This window comes from Augochlora pura, chromosome 4, assembly GCF_028453695.1.
Source record: "Augochlora pura isolate Apur16 chromosome 4, APUR_v2.2.1, whole genome shotgun sequence".
Taxonomy (NCBI): Eukaryota; Metazoa; Arthropoda; class Insecta; order Hymenoptera; family Halictidae; genus Augochlora; species Augochlora pura.
This window is the reverse complement of record NC_135775.1, coordinates 15,549,785-15,568,970: the sequence shown is the minus strand read 5'-3', so window position 1 is coordinate 15,568,970 and position 19,186 is coordinate 15,549,785. Positions and strand designations below refer to the sequence as shown.

The 19,186-nt window shown below is 42.1% G+C and overlaps 1 protein-coding gene across 5 annotated transcripts in view; it reads left to right on the top strand.

The window, feature by feature from the left end:
- Window positions 1-19,186, top strand: part of Sei (potassium voltage-gated channel seizure) — a 233,827-nt gene that overhangs the window by 194,896 nt on the left and 19,745 nt on the right. For 4 of the 5 annotated variants that reach the window (XR_013493897.1, XM_078178799.1, XM_078178797.1 and 1 more), the window contains exons 9-15: window positions 4,658-4,901; window positions 5,489-5,670; window positions 8,149-8,169; window positions 14,061-14,215; window positions 14,773-14,893; window positions 16,457-16,577; window positions 18,535-18,844. Coding sequence is in view for 4 of the 5 variants with exons in the window: in XM_078178799.1 (XP_078034925.1) it covers window positions 4,658-4,901; window positions 5,489-5,670; window positions 8,149-8,169; window positions 14,061-14,215; window positions 14,773-14,893; window positions 16,457-16,577; window positions 18,535-18,844 (1,154 nt within the window). In the remaining variant the exon portion in view is untranslated. The remainder of the gene's footprint in view (window positions 1-4,657; window positions 4,902-5,488; window positions 5,671-8,148; window positions 8,170-14,060; window positions 14,216-14,772; window positions 14,894-16,456; window positions 16,578-18,534; window positions 18,845-19,186) is intronic. The other variant, XM_078178798.1, reaches the window with a different exon arrangement.

Genomic DNA, 19,186 nt, shown 5'->3' with positions numbered 1-19,186 from the left:
AAATGTTAATCAAATTTCATGGAGATAATAATGATCATTTGTAGCCAGAACTGGGTAAAATAATATTTTAAATGACAAATAATAAATAGATATTTTATTCAGATCGTGCATGTATTTCTGAGAATCAAATATTTTATTTCTTTGAAATAACAGTAACAGATTTCTACGATAATATTTCAAATACGGTTTTATTTGAAAAGCATTGAAAATATTTGTATCCGTAATTCGGTATATATTGTTTATATAATTTATTATCATCACACAATATGGAATTATTTTGGTAATCTAAAACGAATAATGTACTGCATTACAAACGATCGTAAAAGAAGCACTTTGTTATATACGAATAAATTTCATAAATAATAATAATAGCAATAATAAATTACAATAAATTTAATTTGTATTTACGCGATTTCCTTTTACGTATCGTTAATCATCTTCAACAGTTATTTAATGTTCTATAAAATAACATATTTCATTTTACATTTTACATTATCAAAATAAAATATTTTGTTTATTGAAACCTTGTGTCGTATTTGAAATACTATTTTATCTGAATTGTGAAGAATTTAAAATAGTATTTCAGATATTTTCTCTGTAAATATTATCCGACGCTGTTCGCAACGAACAATTGGATAGCTGAGCAATCTTCGCAATTGTTGTTTTAAGCAGACAACTGATTGACCAGAAATATCAACATTCATCTACAGAAGGTTGAATTCAATAACTCATAATTTGCACAGCTTGATTCTGCACGTAACAGAGACAAATTACGCATTCGCCTGGTAGGTACATTAATGGGAATAATTCAATGATCGAGGGACGAAAAATTAAATCCTCTAATATATTGCTCGCAAATATAATATCGAACACTTTTCACTGATTTGCCAATGACTGAACACTCAAATATCGAAGGATGGGATCATAATTGTGGTCGTAGAGAACCGTAGGGTATCCACTCTTGCGGACTGTTTGGCGGAGAAATTTATGTTAAACAGATTCAACACCACACCCGTAACATTTGACATTCAACTTCCAAATGATACAGCCGTACTCTATGATCAGCCTAATCAGAGTACAATAAAGAATTCTAAGCGTATCGATATTACGGAAAAAATATAATATAAAAGCTCTGCAAATTAGAATTAGGGAGTTGTAACTTTTAATAACGATCTTTTTGTGTAATATATGGTACGTATGGCAGTGTGCAAATTTCCGATCGCGCCACCATTGGCCAGGTAAACACATCGTTCCTCTGGCACCGAATCGGCCGGTGTCCAAACAAACGGCCGGCCATAAACTGCGAGGCGGCAACGAGGAAAAATAAATCGTGCGCGGCGTCATTGCCATTCAGCGAAAGAGAGAAACAGACGAGTCGCGAATACTTCCAATTCTGAATTTCAACGGGAACTTCGGGAACTTTGCTGATATTCGCGCGGAATCCGCAGAAAATATACAGGGTGTCTAAAAAAATATTGTAAACCCTTGACAGACGTGATTTAACCTCTTCAAGGGACACTATCTCGTATGTGTACGTTTAGTTTTCTCAAAATTATGATTATTCTAAATGTTAAGAAAATGAGATTCAGTTGAAAAGCTGTTCGCTACAGAATCCCTTGACAATACCGGAAAAATCTCATTGAATGAAATGAAGTGATTGATAAATAAAAAACGAAACAATTAAATAGATTGTTCCGTACTATAAAAATTCGTCCCTGAAAAGGTTAAATGTTTACATTAACGAGAATGTGCCGGGATCTGCATTAACTAGTTATTAACGAAAAACGTGGAACAAAACTGAGTTACAATATTTTCAAAGAACCCAATGTACACTGAATCTAATTAACGCTCTCTTGGAGTACGGTAGAACCTTGGTTATTCAATCGAATCGCGAGAACGTGAACGTTCGAATAACAGAAACTTTACTTAGACACTATGTTGAAAGAAATTCACCTTGATGTTTACAATGACCGGTTTTGCATAAGAATTGTTTAACACTAAACCTTCCGAGCTCTAAAAGTAATTAACCTGTATTGCGTGTCATGTATACTTAGATTATGAAAATTATTCAACCATCTTTTATTAAAGAATCTATATTTTCAGCCATTTTAGAAGAAAATATGTAAAACCGGTCGTACATAGGTGTCCCCCGTCCACCTGCTTGAACTCATGGATTAAAATTACTGATAGAGCCATAAAAGTCTGGTATAATTGTAAATAAAAAGAAAACAAAATTTATATCTGAAACCTGATTGAATTATAGCAAGCCTGTTAACAAGTTGAATTCCGCGTCAGCAACTTCTAAGTTTTGAAATTCAATTCTATTGAACAAACTGAATGACAAAAGAGTTTAACTAATATTTCCTGTGGTAAATTTTAACTTTCTATATTCGGTTTTATTAATTAATTTTGTTATTTACTTATTAATTTTGGGAGTTGATTATCGACGCTTACTGTGTTAGATATCATTCCTTCCCTTTACGCCGAAACAAAGCATTGTTCACTCATTATTAGACCACGGATTTAATGAATTTCTAACAGAACTGAGTAAATTAAATACCAAACGCTAAGATCACTGTAATAATTTCAACGTACTGTTACATTATTTTCAATTAATTAACACTAAACCGACTGAGCTATTAAAAACCACCGCTGTTACGTTTTATATGTTAAGGTTATTGAAGTTGTAAAGACTCTCATAAAAAATAATCGAATCAATATCTTAATACAAGCACACATTACGATAAAACTGATAAAACGTCTAATTACATTCTTTATGTCGTTATAAAGTAACACGCGCGAGTTATTTATACCTCTCGGTAGGTTTATGGTTGAAACGATTATAACGCGAAATAAATGTCGAAACAGCTCCTACATCTTGCAGCTCATAATTTCGTTTTTTTTTTTTAAGAAAACGATTACGATCGTCGCAAGGGCGAAGAAACTTCAAGGGGGGTTGAGAAATTCTTCTTGAAATCCACGCCGACGACTAGTTCGAACCCGTTTAACTCGAGGGGGTAAATAGAGTTAAACAACCGAGGGTGGACGAGCAGACGGCGGCGTTCCTCGAGCGATTAGTTGCCATTAGACAGGTGCGCGGAATCCAGGTAGCTCGTTATTGGCCTAGGTGAGGTCGCGGAGCCAGCGACTATTAAAGTAATAAGGCTAACCCTGCTAAGGTAGTGTACTTTGTAACATGGTCGGCGCAGGGTGTGACGATAGTGGGGAGGGGGTTAGAATAGGAGAGAAAGATGGAGGCGGCCTTATCCCATACACGCGTGCCTCTTGTCTCTCCCCCTTTCACTCTCCCTCTTACTCTCTCCGTCTCTTTCACTCTCGCTCTCTCTCCCTCTTTCTCTCTCACTCTCTCTCTCTTTGTTGCACTTTCGCTCTCCCCTTCGCCAATCGAACGCCGCCACCCTTCGCGGTCCGCATTGCATCAGTGTGAGGCTAGCACTCGAGCAGGACTCTTCCGGTTCTTCTTCGGTGGTCGAGTGCCGAGTGCCGAGTGCCGAGTGTCGGGTGCCGCGTGGTAAACAACCGATATCCCGGTATTTAGGACGACGCCGTGTGTGGCGTCCAGCGGATCGATATCCCCGGTTCCTCGAGGCTCTCGGTTGCTCGGCCGCCTCTCGCTCGAGGGATCGACAGTCGTTTTGCCGCCGCTTTTCCGACACGGTGGTCTCTCGCGCTCGATACGCCCGGACCGCGTGCTCTCCCGTTTTCTCGCCTGTTCACCTGTTCTCGCCACCCCCCCGCGCAACAGCCGACTCTCCGAGGAAAGCGTCCGCCGAAGCCGCCGACGATGCTTCTGGGTCCTCGAGCCAACTGAATCCACCGCGAGTGCACGTGTGCGATTTGCGCGACCGGCTCTGTTTACTTATGGTCGTCGTTTGGCGGCCGCGGCTCCGCAGACCCACGCGAACAGCTTAAATGGCAGAGAGTCCGATCAGCAAGTCGAAACGCTACTGTGCCAGACAGGTTAGCTTCTCCCGCCCTCCCTGCTCCTCCCTCCCGTCCTCCTTCTCTCCTTCTCGCACTTTCTCCTTTTCTCGGTTAGAAAGTCGCGTTCCGTTTGCTTCGATCGCGCAACGCGCAACGAAAAGTATTATAATCGGAGCGAGCGTGTTTTTCTGCTTCCTGGGCGGCGCAACAATGGGCGCCATTCTTTCGCTGTGTTTACGACAGACGGTAGCACAGAGGAGGTGGTAATTGAAAATGTGGAACGCGCAACAGCGTCCCTGTTGCTTTTTCATTCGCGTGTTTACCAGCGAATGCACAGGATGTGCGTTCGGCTGGACGAAGCGATAGATACCGGCCCTTTTTCAGCCGGCGTTCGCTGGTAATACTCGTACCGTGGAAACAATTCCGATAGAAGCGGCTGTCGATAGCTGCGGAAATGGGAAAACTTGGTATTATTCTTCGCGCCAGTCTCTGCTCGGAGTTCGTAAAAAAATGGCTAAACATCAGAATTGCGATTGTAACGAAATTCACTGTCTTCGTGCGTCAGAATTGAGCCCTTTCCACCGCGAAGGAAAGACGAGGCTAGAGGGAAAAGTAAATGTGTTTCCTTATGCTAACAAGGTTCTCCTCTCTCGATCGAGACAGCAGTTTGCGCAACAATTTTCTCCCAAGGCGTTGCTACTTTGTGCTTCAGGTGCTGTCCCTTGGAAACGACATCCTCCCAGAGTACAAATTACAGTCTCCTAGAATCGGCAAGTGGACCATACTGCACTACTCACCTTTCAAGGCGGTCTGGGACTGGGTGATATTGCTGCTCGTCTTGTACACAGCCTTGTTCACCCCGTACGTCGCCGCTTTCGTCCTGTCGGATCCGGAATACAACAGCAAGAAGGATAAGAAGTACAGCGACGATCCCATCGTCATCATAGACCTCATAGGTGAGTCGGACTTCCGTCTTTCCACCCGTGCCAGAAAATATTCGATCGAAACTCTCTCGGTCGCACAAGGGAAACGATATACATTCTTTTTTTATGTTCAAATTTTCTTCGTCGATTCTGATTACAAATGCAGGGGCTATTGCGGCCGTAAACGTTCTGTTTGATCGAATACGTTTTACCAGAGATAGATAGCTCTCCGATTCGATATGTATCATTTGTCCGATCATAGACCGACTCGTTCTACTGCGCGCGTAGGTATAGTAGAATATAGAATAGAAATGTTATTTATCGATCTAATATTCTCAAAAGCGGTCGCAGTATTACATCCGCTAGACTTTAGGAACGTGTTTACGATCAGAAATGTTTTTAATAAAATACAATGCTACATGTTCCCGGGATTTGCCATTCTTGTACGAAAGCTCGAGCATCGGTTCGCCTCGTTTACGAGGATCGCGTTTCTCGACCAAATATTTTTGGCGAACAGGGTCCAAGAGAAACGAGCGCGTTTCCCAGAGTAGTTTGCTTCACTCGACTCGGAACTCTCACCGAACGGTTTTTGTTATTTTCATTTGTTTCTCGTTTTTCAGTCGACGTCACGTTCATTGTGGACATTATCATAAATTTTCGCACGACTTTCGTGAATAGCAACGAGGAAGTGGTGTCCCATCCTGCAAAGATAGCCGTCCATTACCTGAAGGGTTGGTTCTTCATCGACCTGGTGGCTGCCATACCCTTCGACCTTTTCCTCGTTGGCTCCGATACTGACGAGGTAAGTTACACAGCACGCTCCACGTTCTCGGTGAAATCTTCCTCGCAGACCCTAACTCTCTGATCGCCTTGTACAGAGTCATTTTTCTCGAGCCGCCTGAATTCTTAAAGTTCAAGGTAGACGCGCCCCAACCGCCGAAACGCGGGGATCATCGATTCCACGGAACCGATAGTCGCGTACACAAAATGCGCCTCGGGTTCGCGAAAATTCGGAAAATAAATTTCGGCGAGCGCGCAATTACATTAGGACGGGTCACGACTTGACGGGAGCGATCAGGGTGTCGGCCGAGGTTTCTAGAATGTCGATGTTAGCTCGTAAACATGATTAGGATGACATGCCGAACCCACAGTTAAGTGCCCATAGGTGTGTCTTACCGGATTGGTGCTTAGTTCGTTTTCCCTTTTTTCAACGTTTCTCGGTGTTGAATGAGTTCTATTTTTCTTTGTCGGAAGTTAGTCGGCTCGACGTACATATATATATACATATATATAAGTATATATATATATGTATACTTATATAAAAAATTCTCTCTCTCTTTCTCTCCTTCTCTCTCTCTCTCTCTCTCTCTTGCTCTCTCTCTCTCTCTTTTTCTTTCTCTTTCTCTTTCTATATATACGTATACATATATTTATATATACATATACATATAGTGTACCTATATACATATATATATATACATATGATATACCTATATACATATATATATTAATGTGCAGACGATATATGTGTAACCGACAGACGAGAAGGAACTTTAACGGATTCTCGTTGTCTGGAACGATTCCACACAAGTTTCACGAGTGGTACATGTACGTCATTAGTCAGACTTATTGCTCGAAGAAAATCAGAGTAACAAATTGATGCCTATGTTCGAGCGATAATGCCATTAGACTCGGTCCGCGCGAACAAGGTACACGGTTGTTGATCAGCCTCTCTGTTTCTCTTGGAAGAAAAAGAGAGGCAATGGAAACCCCTCGGGATTAAAACGTATTGTACCTGTACGGCACGTATGCATACACACCTAACTGGTCCGTGAGCGCGTAAGTAAATCTCTATCGCTGTGACGATTTCTGCTCTCTGGTTGTCAAAACTGTTCCGAACATAATTGTCGAATCCTTGCCAAGATTCTCTTCTGTACATTATTTTCCTCTTACTTTCCGTTCGATCACTGTTCGTTTCGATGCTGACCCTTTCTGGCCTAAATAAACCGCACGCGTCCCATGGAATCTTTCAACGAAATTCGAGAAACCGACGAACACCCGCGAAAGATGTTTCGAATAAAATTAAATGTTTTGCTAGAGACGCACAATATTGGATCGCTCCGAAAATTGTTTCGTTTCTTAAGAAATCTTCTTATTTCGCAAATAAGAAACTGGGCTTTTACGAGTCCAAGATTTCAAAGTGTGTCAGAAAAATCTCAAACAATCGTTGTTGTCTTTTTTAACTGTAAACTCTCGTGAAAGAATGAAACAACTTTGCGAACGACCCGATAAGCAAAACCACATCCTGAAAATCGGAGGGAGTCAAATCGCAGCATGTTGAGAAAAAAATTGGGGCGCAAACGGGGTTGGTTACTGTCTCGGTTTTCGTTGTTCGCCGTGTAAAGGAACGCCAGGGCTGCGAGGTTTCTTTTTTGTCTTTTGTTTTCTACGTTTCGATCGGCGTCGAGGAGGAACGAGCGAACGAATAGAGAAGAGAAAAGAAAATAAAAGAAACAAGATACAACGAACGGAATATATTGCGACGGGAAGAGGGAGGAAAATTTAAGACGCAGAGTTGAACCAACGAGAACCGCCGAGCTAACTGTGCGCGAGCGCGAGCGCGACCCGTTTCTCCCCCCTGTTGCTACCCTCCGCCGCCCCCCTGAAAAGGGGGAACGGAAATAGGGCGGCGTAATTTTAATTGCGCGTGCAGGAAAAGCTTGCTTCCACGATCAACGCGCGTAAATTAATTATATTCTGCGAGAGACCGGTTGCGGGAGCCTCCTCGTCCCCCGGCGGAAACCAATCGAATCATCCCCTAGCTAAAATTCGACGAGAGGAAAGAGAATATTTTTTTTATCCCACTGCCCCCGTTCCCCCTTCTTTTTCAATCAACAGTTACCATGATTGTGATGAATCTCCTGTTCACTCGACGAATCTCTGTCGATTATACCGAAAAAGAATGAAAGTAATATCCTATCTTTATTTTCCATTTCTCTCTCTCTCTCTCTCTCTCTCTCTCTCTCTCTCTCTCTCTGACTTTCTCTATCTTTCTATTTGTCTGTCTATATCTTTCTCTCCCTACCTCCGTCGCGTCTCTCTCTCTCTCTCTCTCTCTCTCTCTCTCTCTCTCTCTCTCTCTTTCTCTCTCTTTCTCTCTCTCTTTAACCCGACCAACCCCAACTTCTATCTCTTTCTCTCTGTATGAACAACAATAAAAAATTCTGAATCACGAAATCATGAACGAACGAATTTTAACCTCAGTTTAACGTTTTCGTAGCTCGGCTTGGACAAGGACGAGGTTAGTTGACACACATACACACAGAGAAATTATACTCACAGGCTGATATATTCTATTTTTGTTCTGGTTTTTTCCGTTCCTTTTTTCTTTTCTTTTAACGAAACGCAGATTTCGATTTCACACGTTTTGTCTACCGCATACGAACACCTGCATACACACACACACACACACACGCACACACACACACACACACACACACACACACACACACACACACACACACACACACACACACACACACACACACACACACACTGTCTCTCTTTCTATCTCTTTTTCACAACCACACCATAATATTATTAACAATTAATTAAAAGGTCACAAAACGCAGCCATAAACTCTTCTCTTCTGTACGTTTCTTTCTTACTTCCTTTATTGCCGACTTTCTCTGTCTATTTCTTTCTCTATCTCACTCTGTCTCTTTCTCTCTCTCTCTCTCTCTCTCTCGCTCTCTCTCTCTTTTTTATTTGTCTCACGAAAACACACATAAAGTCTATTTTTCCTTTATATCTGTTCTCTTATCATGTACAATTTTAATTGCTTGAGAACACGTCACACTTTGCGATTTCTCTGATCTTTTTTCTGCACATCGCACGCTGGTGTAAAATGCAGTCTTGGCTCGGCAGAACCGACGAATTCCTAATCCATTTCTACCGTTCTCTAATGGAACAATCATCATTTTTGCTAAGCCAGGATCGCATTTTAGACCACTGTGCACCGTTTTCTTTCCCGTAACGAAGACTCGATCCCGTTTTCGATGATCCACGTCGACTCCCACGATTTACCACACTGGTCCAACGACGTCTCACACCTCCGCACACTAACACACGCCGATACACAGCCACAAGAGGAAGTTAATCCAACCAACTGCAACCCCACGATTTGTCAAGGATGTTCGAGCGAAGTCGGTCGACAGTTATTCGCGACCTAAATTCGTTCTTTATTTTTCCCGTCGGGCAAGCCTGCCGTATCAAAATTCACGAGGAACGAGCGAACGTTTAATCGTCCGAGATTCGCGCTCTCTAAATACGCACGTGTAATCGCGGCCACGACAAGTGGGAACGATTAACAACGATCGGACGCGAGTCCTGCACGATTATGCGAGAACCTCGGTGCTCCGATTTATTCCGGGAACCGAATATTCGGACGAACAAACGTTGCTCCGGCATACCGTGATTACTCGTCTGTCTCTTCGACAGGCGGTCGCTTGTATTTCTTCCGCAATCGAGAATCGCGCCCGCACTTTGTACAACGGCGATGGCGTCGACATTTATTTGAACAATTTCGCCACGCGTGTTTCCGTAACGCTTCCGGTAACTGCGACCGACATCCTCGCCTAAATTTCACGACGGCGAGATCCTCGGAGGAGTCTGCATGTCCACAGTAAAGTATTTGCGAGAACGATACTGTAAATATTTTCTCTTCGCTGTTTTACGATCACTCTCGGTAGGACTTGCATCAAAGTATGAAACCGTAGCGTTAAAGAGTACCTACTTCTCTCTACTTGTTCTATTTTTTTCTTTTGTTGTGTTCGTTCTCTTTCCCGAGCCTTGTATTTTTCTCCCACGCGTGTACAAAACGTTTTATTCTGTGAGAACAGCACACGCCCACACACACCCGTCGACGACACACGAGTATGAATAGAGCGAAGAAAATAGAAACGCCTCGTGATATATTTGATAAGAATATACTGTACCATATGTGCGTATATATATACGTCCCGATTAGATAGTTGACATAGTTCTTAGACGATTATTCCCGAGAGATCTTGATCCACCTGTTTATACATATACGACCGAACGACTCCCACGATCATATCTCTTTTTTTTTTTATCTGTTTTTGATTCTTCACACGTTTCCCGTTTCACCCATTTCTCTTGATCTGCCTTCCTGTTTGTTTTCTCTTCTTCTTTCTTGTTTTGGTTCTTCGTTTTTAAGTAGCGACGTAGACGTTCGTTGGGTATCAATACTTGCTAAGAACGACGCCGAATAGTTAGATTGGTTTTTAGTAGATAGCGATCGACGACTTTTTTTACCAAATATTGATGCTCGGACACGAATCCACGTAACCCGTTACTCTGTTCTCCACTCACCGTCTTCGTCCACCAGAATTAATTGTTAAGGCACGAATCGGAGTTTTCGATAAGCTACGATTAACGAAAACAAAGCTATATAAAGAGGAAAAGAGACGAATCAACGATATCGATCTAGAGATCCAAAGAGGACGAGAAGCAATCTCCAGAGTCCGTTTGCTTTTGGGGTTGCAGGATTAGCAGCGTTCGGTCGACACACTGTCTAATACACTTGTTCTTCCTAATGTTTTTGGATAGTCTCTAGGCCTGGTCGAATCGCGAACGAATCGAGGCGAATCGACAGATCCGCCGGCACGAAATACACAGCTACGATACACACACACACACACGCGCGCTTCGTAACTTTCTGAAACGATACTTGTTGCACGGCCGTCGATAAGATCGATCGGTTCGGTGTGGTACACCCGGTCGCGATTGCCGATCGTGTCGATCTTCACTTACAGTCGAATCGCCGCAGACAGCGTGGCTAACGAGGAGAAACCGAGAACAATGAGACTCTGCTAATCAAATTAAAGTTTTAACTAATCAATCGGAGGATTGTCGAACGGTTGAACGACTCCGCGCGTTGTCCCTCGTCGCGGCCGAGAAATCGAAGACACTTAAAATGCCAAACACACTCGCCGTGAACACGCGCTCGCATACGCACGCGCACACACACACGTATACGCACACATATATATTTTTTATATACGAGGAACACGGACACACACAGAATAGAGAGCGAACGACACGCGAGAGACGCAGAGGATCACACAGTGAACACAACGAAAGCGTCCCCGAAAAGTGAATGAATAATCAACGGAATTTTGTGAGGATATCGTATGTAAGCTTTTGACGTTCTCTCTCTCTCTCTCTCTCTCTCTCTCTCTCTCTCTCTCTTTCTTTCTTTCTCTCTCTTTCTCACTCTCACTCTGGTTCTTGTTTTCTTTCTCTCTGCCTTCCTTTCTGTCTCTACTCTGTTTCTGTTTCTCTCTCTCTCTTTCTCTTTCTCTCTCTGTCTCTCCCTCTCGCTCTCTGAATTCTATTAAAACGAATCTGTTGGTCCTGTTTTTTACGTTGTCGAGAGCTTCCTTTTTGGTACCTGTTTATTGTTACGCTTCTACTGCAAGCTGTATGAAACTTTACAAGCCCAGGCTGAATCAGTAATCAGTTTTTTTGCGTGCGTTCATGTTCATCCGAGCTGGATTCGGCTCGCTCTGTTGCTCTGACGTGTTGTCATGCGTTTCGTAATTTGTTCGCTTCCAGACACTATGTACGGACCGATACGATATACTCTCTGTCTATATCTTTGTCAACATCTCTGTCTATATAATCTATCTGTTTCTCTGCCTATCTGTCTCTGTCTCTCTCTCTCTTTCTCTCTCTGTCTCTCTCTCTCATCCTTATTGCGTACGTCATGTATCTCTCACCTTTTTATACATGTAAACTCTACAAATTAGACATATGTATATCTGAACAGTTTGTTGTACACTGTTGAGTGACCATGCGTGTTTTTTTCTGTCGCTTGAACGCTTCGTCTTCTTACCACCCACGTGTAATGTGTTTGTTTTGTACGAGCACGGGTTGCTGGGCCGACTGGTAGCGTTTCTGCACAGCTGCGAATGGTCGTCGGACCTCGGAGATCTCGCTAGGATCTTGACCAACGACGAGAGATATCTTAGACTCGGTTTCGCAGCACCTCGTATATATCCGATCGCGAGATTCAGTATAGTCTATAGCGATCGAACGTCCGAGCTCGAGCATCTCGTTGACCGTTCGAACATCTTGCGTGCCGATCGGCCAAGGCCCATTCAAGATGACCGATATCTGGTGATAGCGGATCAATTAGCATACTACGGAACAGAGGGAGCTCGGATTGTTGGTGGTATCGCGCAACATCCGTGACATTCGAAGTCGTTTCACCGCTCGAGATAGGATCACGACAGACAATAAGACGACCTGTCCGAAAAGCTTCCAGGATCCTTTCCCTCGCGTGTACACTACCATAACATTCCACGCGCTATCTGTCACGGCTATCAAACGTCCTCGGGTATTCCTGGCAGAGCCCGAGGCAGCCCGAGGCCGGATGACAGACGGAAAGGCCGAATTTCTGCTCGTCTTGACCGCCGAGGAATCTTCGATGCGCTGCGACCATTCGAGCCATGCGAAATGGAACACCATTATCAGAAGTAGCTTCTCCGACAATACCATCGCTGCGGAAACATTAACGTCTCCGGCGTGATCGATCCGTCAACCGGAAAAAGTCGAAGAAACGCGAATCGTTTCTCCTCTAAAGTCCTTTAACCTCTGCATCGCGGAACAACGACACCGGCAAGAAAGTCGTTCCATCGAGATCTATCATAATGTCTGGTTGGATGGCCGACAAATCGGCCGGTTGACAGATCGAACGGTTCCACACGTCCGATCGATCATCCCTCGAGCGTTGCCGAGCAACCCGTGCACCAAGCATCAACTCCGAGACCATCGTTAGCAACCGATTAGACGAATGGTTCAGTTTGATTGGAGCGTAGACGACTCCTTTGCATGATAGACGATATACCGACGCGCGTCGTAGGTACTTTCGGGAGCTCGGGAGCTTCGTATCGAACCCCGAGTCCACCGACAGGTAAGAGATGTCCGAAGAAAGCATGAGCAACGTTCAACTCGTCTCTGTCTGTCCGTGACTGGAGGAACGTGTTCATTCTACCGAAACGAAGTTCTCGACGCTTTGCGGTCCTCTCCCTCGGAGCTTTGCGCTTTCCTCTTTCGAATCTCAAGAGCTTTGTCCGATGCTTCACGCCTTCTCGATGCAAGCCACGCCGACAACCTCTTCTTCACATTGCAATTCGTCGAGCAAACGGCGCCATTTTCAGAGGAGAAAACGACTCCGAGCGTGTACTCTCTTCCTCCATGTAAAACAGGCGTGGCTTTTCTCGATAAAAGATACTGGATCGTTGAAAACGGAACGCAAAGCGTTGGCCGAGCGAGTTCGACTTCGATAGACGGGACGAGACGAGACAGGGACCTCGGCTATGGATCCATCGACTCGCTTGTTGACGCGAACCAGAGCGCGTACATTTCTTTTGCCGGTGCGCATAGAAAAACACGGATCCTCTTAGAGCGTATGCGCCGATCACTTGTTCGATAAGTCGCAGTGATTTGCGATGCGACTCGAGCGGATCTCAGTAAGTACTATCCGCCTAGGAGTCTGTTTGTCTCGCGGGACACAGTTTGTACGGCGATACGAAGCCGAATCGAAGCCAAGGTAACCAAGATTGGAGTCACACGGACACGGAGGATCGAACTCGATCGCGACTGTCGTTCGCAGGGTCGTTTATATTTCTATCAATCGACTCGAGGAAACGCGTCGACGAGAGGAATCACGGCGGCAAAGAGACACGACATTCCGGAGAATCTCGTGCAGGGGATATTACGCGGCGGCTACCCGGCTGACCTAAAAATGACCGGTGTCGAGCCGATCGATCGAACACGGGAACGACAGTCGCATATTAGACTTTCCTCGTAAGACCTACACCGCTCCAACCATCGCTCGAACCGCGGAACTGACTTTGCCGACTGTCGAGTCTCGTTCGTTCTTTCGACGGTTCGCGGACGGACCGTGGAAAAGACGAACGGCGAACCGTTGCACCGAATGGAAGTGGTACGTGGTTCCAAGGAAATCGGTGTGATCGGTGGCACGAAGCCGGTACGAACGTTCGAAGTCAGTTCTTGCAGCGGCTCGATGGGAAACTCGTGCAACGAACAAGAGTCTCGTACGGCCGAGCGTGAGATCGACAAAGTGTGACGTGTTCTTTGCAGACGACCACCTTGATGGGACTGTTGAAGACGGCGCGTCTTCTGCGACTCGTCAGAGTAGCTAGGAAGATCGACAGGTACAGCGAGTACGGAGCTGCGGTATTGCTCCTTTTGATGGCCACCTTCGCTCTTATTGCTCACTGGCTGGCGTGCATATGGTAAATCATCTCCCACTTCTATACTTACTGCCGTAAACCACTGCTTCTTCTTAGATAGTCACCCTAGAACGCCCGCTAGGATGCTTTTATCCTTGCGTCGATAACCAACGCTAACGGGTCTCCGTTACGTCCTATCGCATGATAGCCCTCTGTGGTAAGAGATTTTAATTTGCGTTCCACGCGCAAGAAATTTGTGGATATCGACGCGAGGATAACAGATCGTAGCTATTTCATATTGCACTAGACACTCTGGAGTCACTGGTTCCCTGTAGGTCTTTAAGTTCGATGTACAGTACACGTGCTGAATCATTTTCGTAGAGTAAAAGCTAGCCGTGTAGAGTACAAAGATTAGCGGAACACACAGCAAGAAAGATTAAAGATACACGGACATAGCCGTTCGATGATATACCCACAACTCGTAGACCACCGCCCTATGCACTTTATACGAGGTGTGCTTCCAGGGTTAAAGATCCGATCGAAGCGAACGTGTTAGCACGATGAATCAGAGAGCCCACGAACTTGGAAACCTGATAAGGCAATCGTTCTCTGTTGCGTAGGTACGCTATAGGGCACGCGGAAAGGCCAATGTTGGAGAGCAAAGTCGGCTGGATCGACATTCTGGCGAACGACACGCATCAGTTTTATTTTCACAACAACACCGGAGGGCCGACTATAAAGGTGAACAAACTCCGCCACTCGAACTCACCGCGAAATATCAAAGGGTTATGCCGTTTTCTCGACGGCTCATGCGATGCGACGCTGTGTCGCACAGTGGTGCCGAGGCAGCGACAAATACATTCCTTAAATTTCGTTTTCTAGAAAAAACCTTTTTAGTATTGCCTAATAATAGGATTTAGAAAGAATAATTTTTTGATAAATATTTGCATATAACGAATAACAGTTGCTTCTCTTTTGAGAATTCATCAGTTTTTACTGCTATAATTATGTAATTTTTCTGTCTTTAATTGAATAACTAAGGATCTAATAATTACGTAGATCTAAAATCTAAACGATCTAGAATAATCTCTCTTTGCGTTACACTTATTTTTTATTTAAGAAGTGTTATAACATCTTTCATAATTTGTTGTATTCTTACTGACATATCTCGAAAAATAGAGAAAAATGAGAACCGCAGACATTTTATTAATTCTTTAAATAATATATAATAAAAATAATAACTAATATAAAAAAATAATATCTAATAGAAAATTGCTTTTATGTTATATATAAATTACTTGTATAGGGTTCATTGAATCATTGTTGGAACAATACTTATTTAATTCTTGCAACAGTTGTTTGATTAACGAAAATTTTATTTATGTAATACAAGCAAAATTTTTGTTAAATACTTTGTAAACTTAAAGGTCTCATTTCTGTATTATCTAATCCCCGAAGGACGGATGCCGTGGAGGACGAACCCGTGGTAATTCTGACCCATGACAAGATCTCACATAAACAGATTTTTATCGCGAGAGTTAAGATTGTAGCATTCAAAAACTTTACCCAACACATCAAATGCATCACAACCTCCGCATAATTAACTCTTGGAAGTTCTGAAAGTAGATATGTAAACTTTAAATTGCCGTAAAAAATGTCCGAAGGTGGCGGAAATCTTCTCAACACAATTAGTTCAATGTTACAACTTGACAAAAGAATTATTCCAACTTCAATCGACTTAACCGACTCACTGTTTAGAAAATTTAGAGCGTCTTGCATTGAATAACAGTTTTATTGAATTTCAATGAATAAAATTCCTGTACAGAATATTTACCGCTTACGAGATATTTCATATTTGACAATGAACAGATTAAAGCATTTTTTGTATGTCTCCAAATATAAAAAAGAACGCGTCACGAAGAGGGTTATGGCTAGCTCATATAACTACTTTACATTTAACAAATATTTGAAAAAAATGACAAAAAGAGAATAAATCAAAGAGCAAATCTTTTAAACTTTGTAGTTGCGTGAATTTAAAGAGATTGTAATGCGACACTTAAGTCAATCATTATTTTACCTGTAACTTTAAAATATCTGTTCAACATAAAAAATCCTAATTTTGTTGGATAGTTCTTTTTTACAATTCTTTTGCTGTTTATTGTTCAAACGCGCCACTGTGTGTCACGTTGCCGCGTCGACGTCTGTATCCGCGACCCCGAATCAATGCATTTTGTTTCGCGTGCAAAGGCTGCGCCGCCATTGCTACTGGGAAACTAATCCTTTTGTTCGTCCGTTCGATTTCAGAGTCTCTATATCACAGCACTGTACTTCACCTTTAGTAGTTTAACATCGGTGGGCTTTGGAAACGTAGCGCCGAATACGGACACCGAGAAAATCTTTACGATAGCTGTTATGCTGATCGGATGTAAGTAGATATTGCATTACCTGAACTGATTTACCTCTCTTTTAAAGATTCTCCTTTCCTGTTACTGTTTATTATTATTATTGTTGTTGTTGTTATTATTGTTGTTATTATTATTGTTATTATTATTATTGTTATTATTATTGTTATTATTATTGTTGTTATTATTCTTACTCATAAGTAGCTCGTGCGGCGTACTTAACATCAGGCTTCCGGTTATACATTTTTACTTATACGTTCACTTACAGGCAAAAGAGACACCTTAAAAAACTTTAAAGCTTTTTCAAAACTGGAATAAATGACATGAAATATTTTTTTTAAATGTCAGCTGGATTAGTTTTCTGTACAATGAAATCGAATTCATTTCAACTTTGTAAAATTTTTATTGTAAAACGTGCTCCAAGAATGTATGTTTTTCAAACATTTCCCATGAAAGCATCTCTTAAATTTGTAAAATTGTAAAACCCAAGCAAGAAACCGCTCGTATGCCGCGTATATTTTGTAAATGATTGAGCACTTTTTCATTTGAAACAGATTGTTGCAGGTTTGTTTTCATTGCAATTTCTTTCTCGAAAATTTTTTTCTCGCACACGAAACTTGAATTTGTTGATGTTTCCTGTACATATTCTTGTTCTTTCTGTTGCATACCTTGAAAATGTTCAATAAGTTTTTCAATTAATTTTAATAAAAATTGCTACGTAGACATTTTTTCCCGATTCCTTCTTTATACAGGGTATCCCATCGTCTGTAATTAATACAACCAGGAAGAAGGTAACTCTACATGAAAAAACAAATCGAAGATAAAGAATAAAATTTGTTCAGTTAAAGCGTTGTTTCGCGAAAATCGACATTGCATATTCAGTATTTCGAACAACTTTTGTATTAATAAAGTAAGTTCGTAGCTAAATCGCACGATTTATTTTCGTCTATATCATAGACAAAAATGTGTAACACAGTACATCGCGGTATTACTTATGTTAATACTATTTATAAGTGACATGTAATTTCTATCGAGATCCATTGAAAAATTGTCTCAATTGAAAAAATGTCTCAATTGAACAAATTTTATTCCTCATTTTTGATTCGTTTCTTTTTGTGGAATTAGGCCGTTCTCGGTTATATCACCGATGCTGAATCACCCTATATATCAGCCATGAGTTTAATCCAACTAGATCAAGAATATTGCATAAAGCTTACACAGACTATCTTCGGCATATCGATTTCACGAAGTATTTCCTTGCCACCTAATCCACCACGTCTACAATGAATATAGTGTTATTATAGTGTTTAATCGTATCAAGTATAAGCTTGTCACCTCTTTCAATTTTTATAACATCTTGCTTTGAGCTCAGTAAAAGGACAGTTTGTTTGGCTTACTTTTATAAACTATAAGCACACTTCTATTGAGAAGCGTGACATATCATCTTTTCTGTTAAAAAATAATTTGCAAAAATAATTTTATCACACAATCTACTACACGGTACTATCATGTGACCCGACGCAATAGATAGATCAGGATGCATAAATTTAGCGATAAAAAGTTAACAAGTGAGAAATAAATAGTGAAAACTAAATTAGATATACATTATAATGAAAGTCGTAAAGTAAACTGGCAATGTAACAACCATGTTTATAAGACGTTTTGCCAAAAAGTTTAAAAAGTAACATGTGACCCTTCATATTAGATTAAGTATTAATTAAATTATGTTACTTTCATTTCCTACCCTCAACGTGTCAAATATACCATCCGAATTTTCTTTAACTCCTATACCAATATTGTCGTCTTCCCTCTGTTCCTTCATTACACTGCCTATTGTTCAGACTTTCCTTTTCGATCAAATCGAGTTGTACCCTTGGATCATTTGTTCTCGAGAATCGTTTGCTCGACCGCCCCGATATTTTTCTCGTTCTACTTCGATACATGTTGTTTCCATGATAACTAATAATCGTTTCTCCGTAGCTCTGATGTACGCCAGTATTTTCGGTAACGTCTCGGCGATCATACAGAGGCTGTACAGCGGCACGACCCGATACCACACACAGATGCTTCGCGTCCGCGAGTTCATACGGTTCCACCAGATCCCGAATCCGCTCCGTCACCGTCTGGAGGAGTACTTCCAGCACGCGTGGACCTATACGAACGGGATCGACATGAACAGTGTTCTGAAAGGGTTCCCAGAGTGCCTTCAGGCGGACATCCGTCTTCATCTGAATAGAAACCTTTTAAACAACTGTAAAGCGTTCAAGAAGGCCAGCCAAGGTTGTTTAAGGTACACGCTGCTCCTAAAAATTCTGCGACTTTCTACTAGAAACTTAACCTTTATCGGACGAGAGGTGGACTCTCAGCAACCACTGTGTTTCGCGCGGCAGGACGAGCGACGAGTGAAAAACGACACGCGATGTGATAATTATGTTAAGATAATTTGTATCTAAATTATATAATTGTATATAGTTGCATATAATCGTATATAAATTATATTTGTATTACATACAAATTAAAATAATTTATATACAAGACAGTCGACACATCTGAGAAAATCGCCTCGTTCTGCTACCTCACTTGGTCGGAAAAGTCGTTGTCCGCTGAGGGTTAATACAGATCTACCACATAT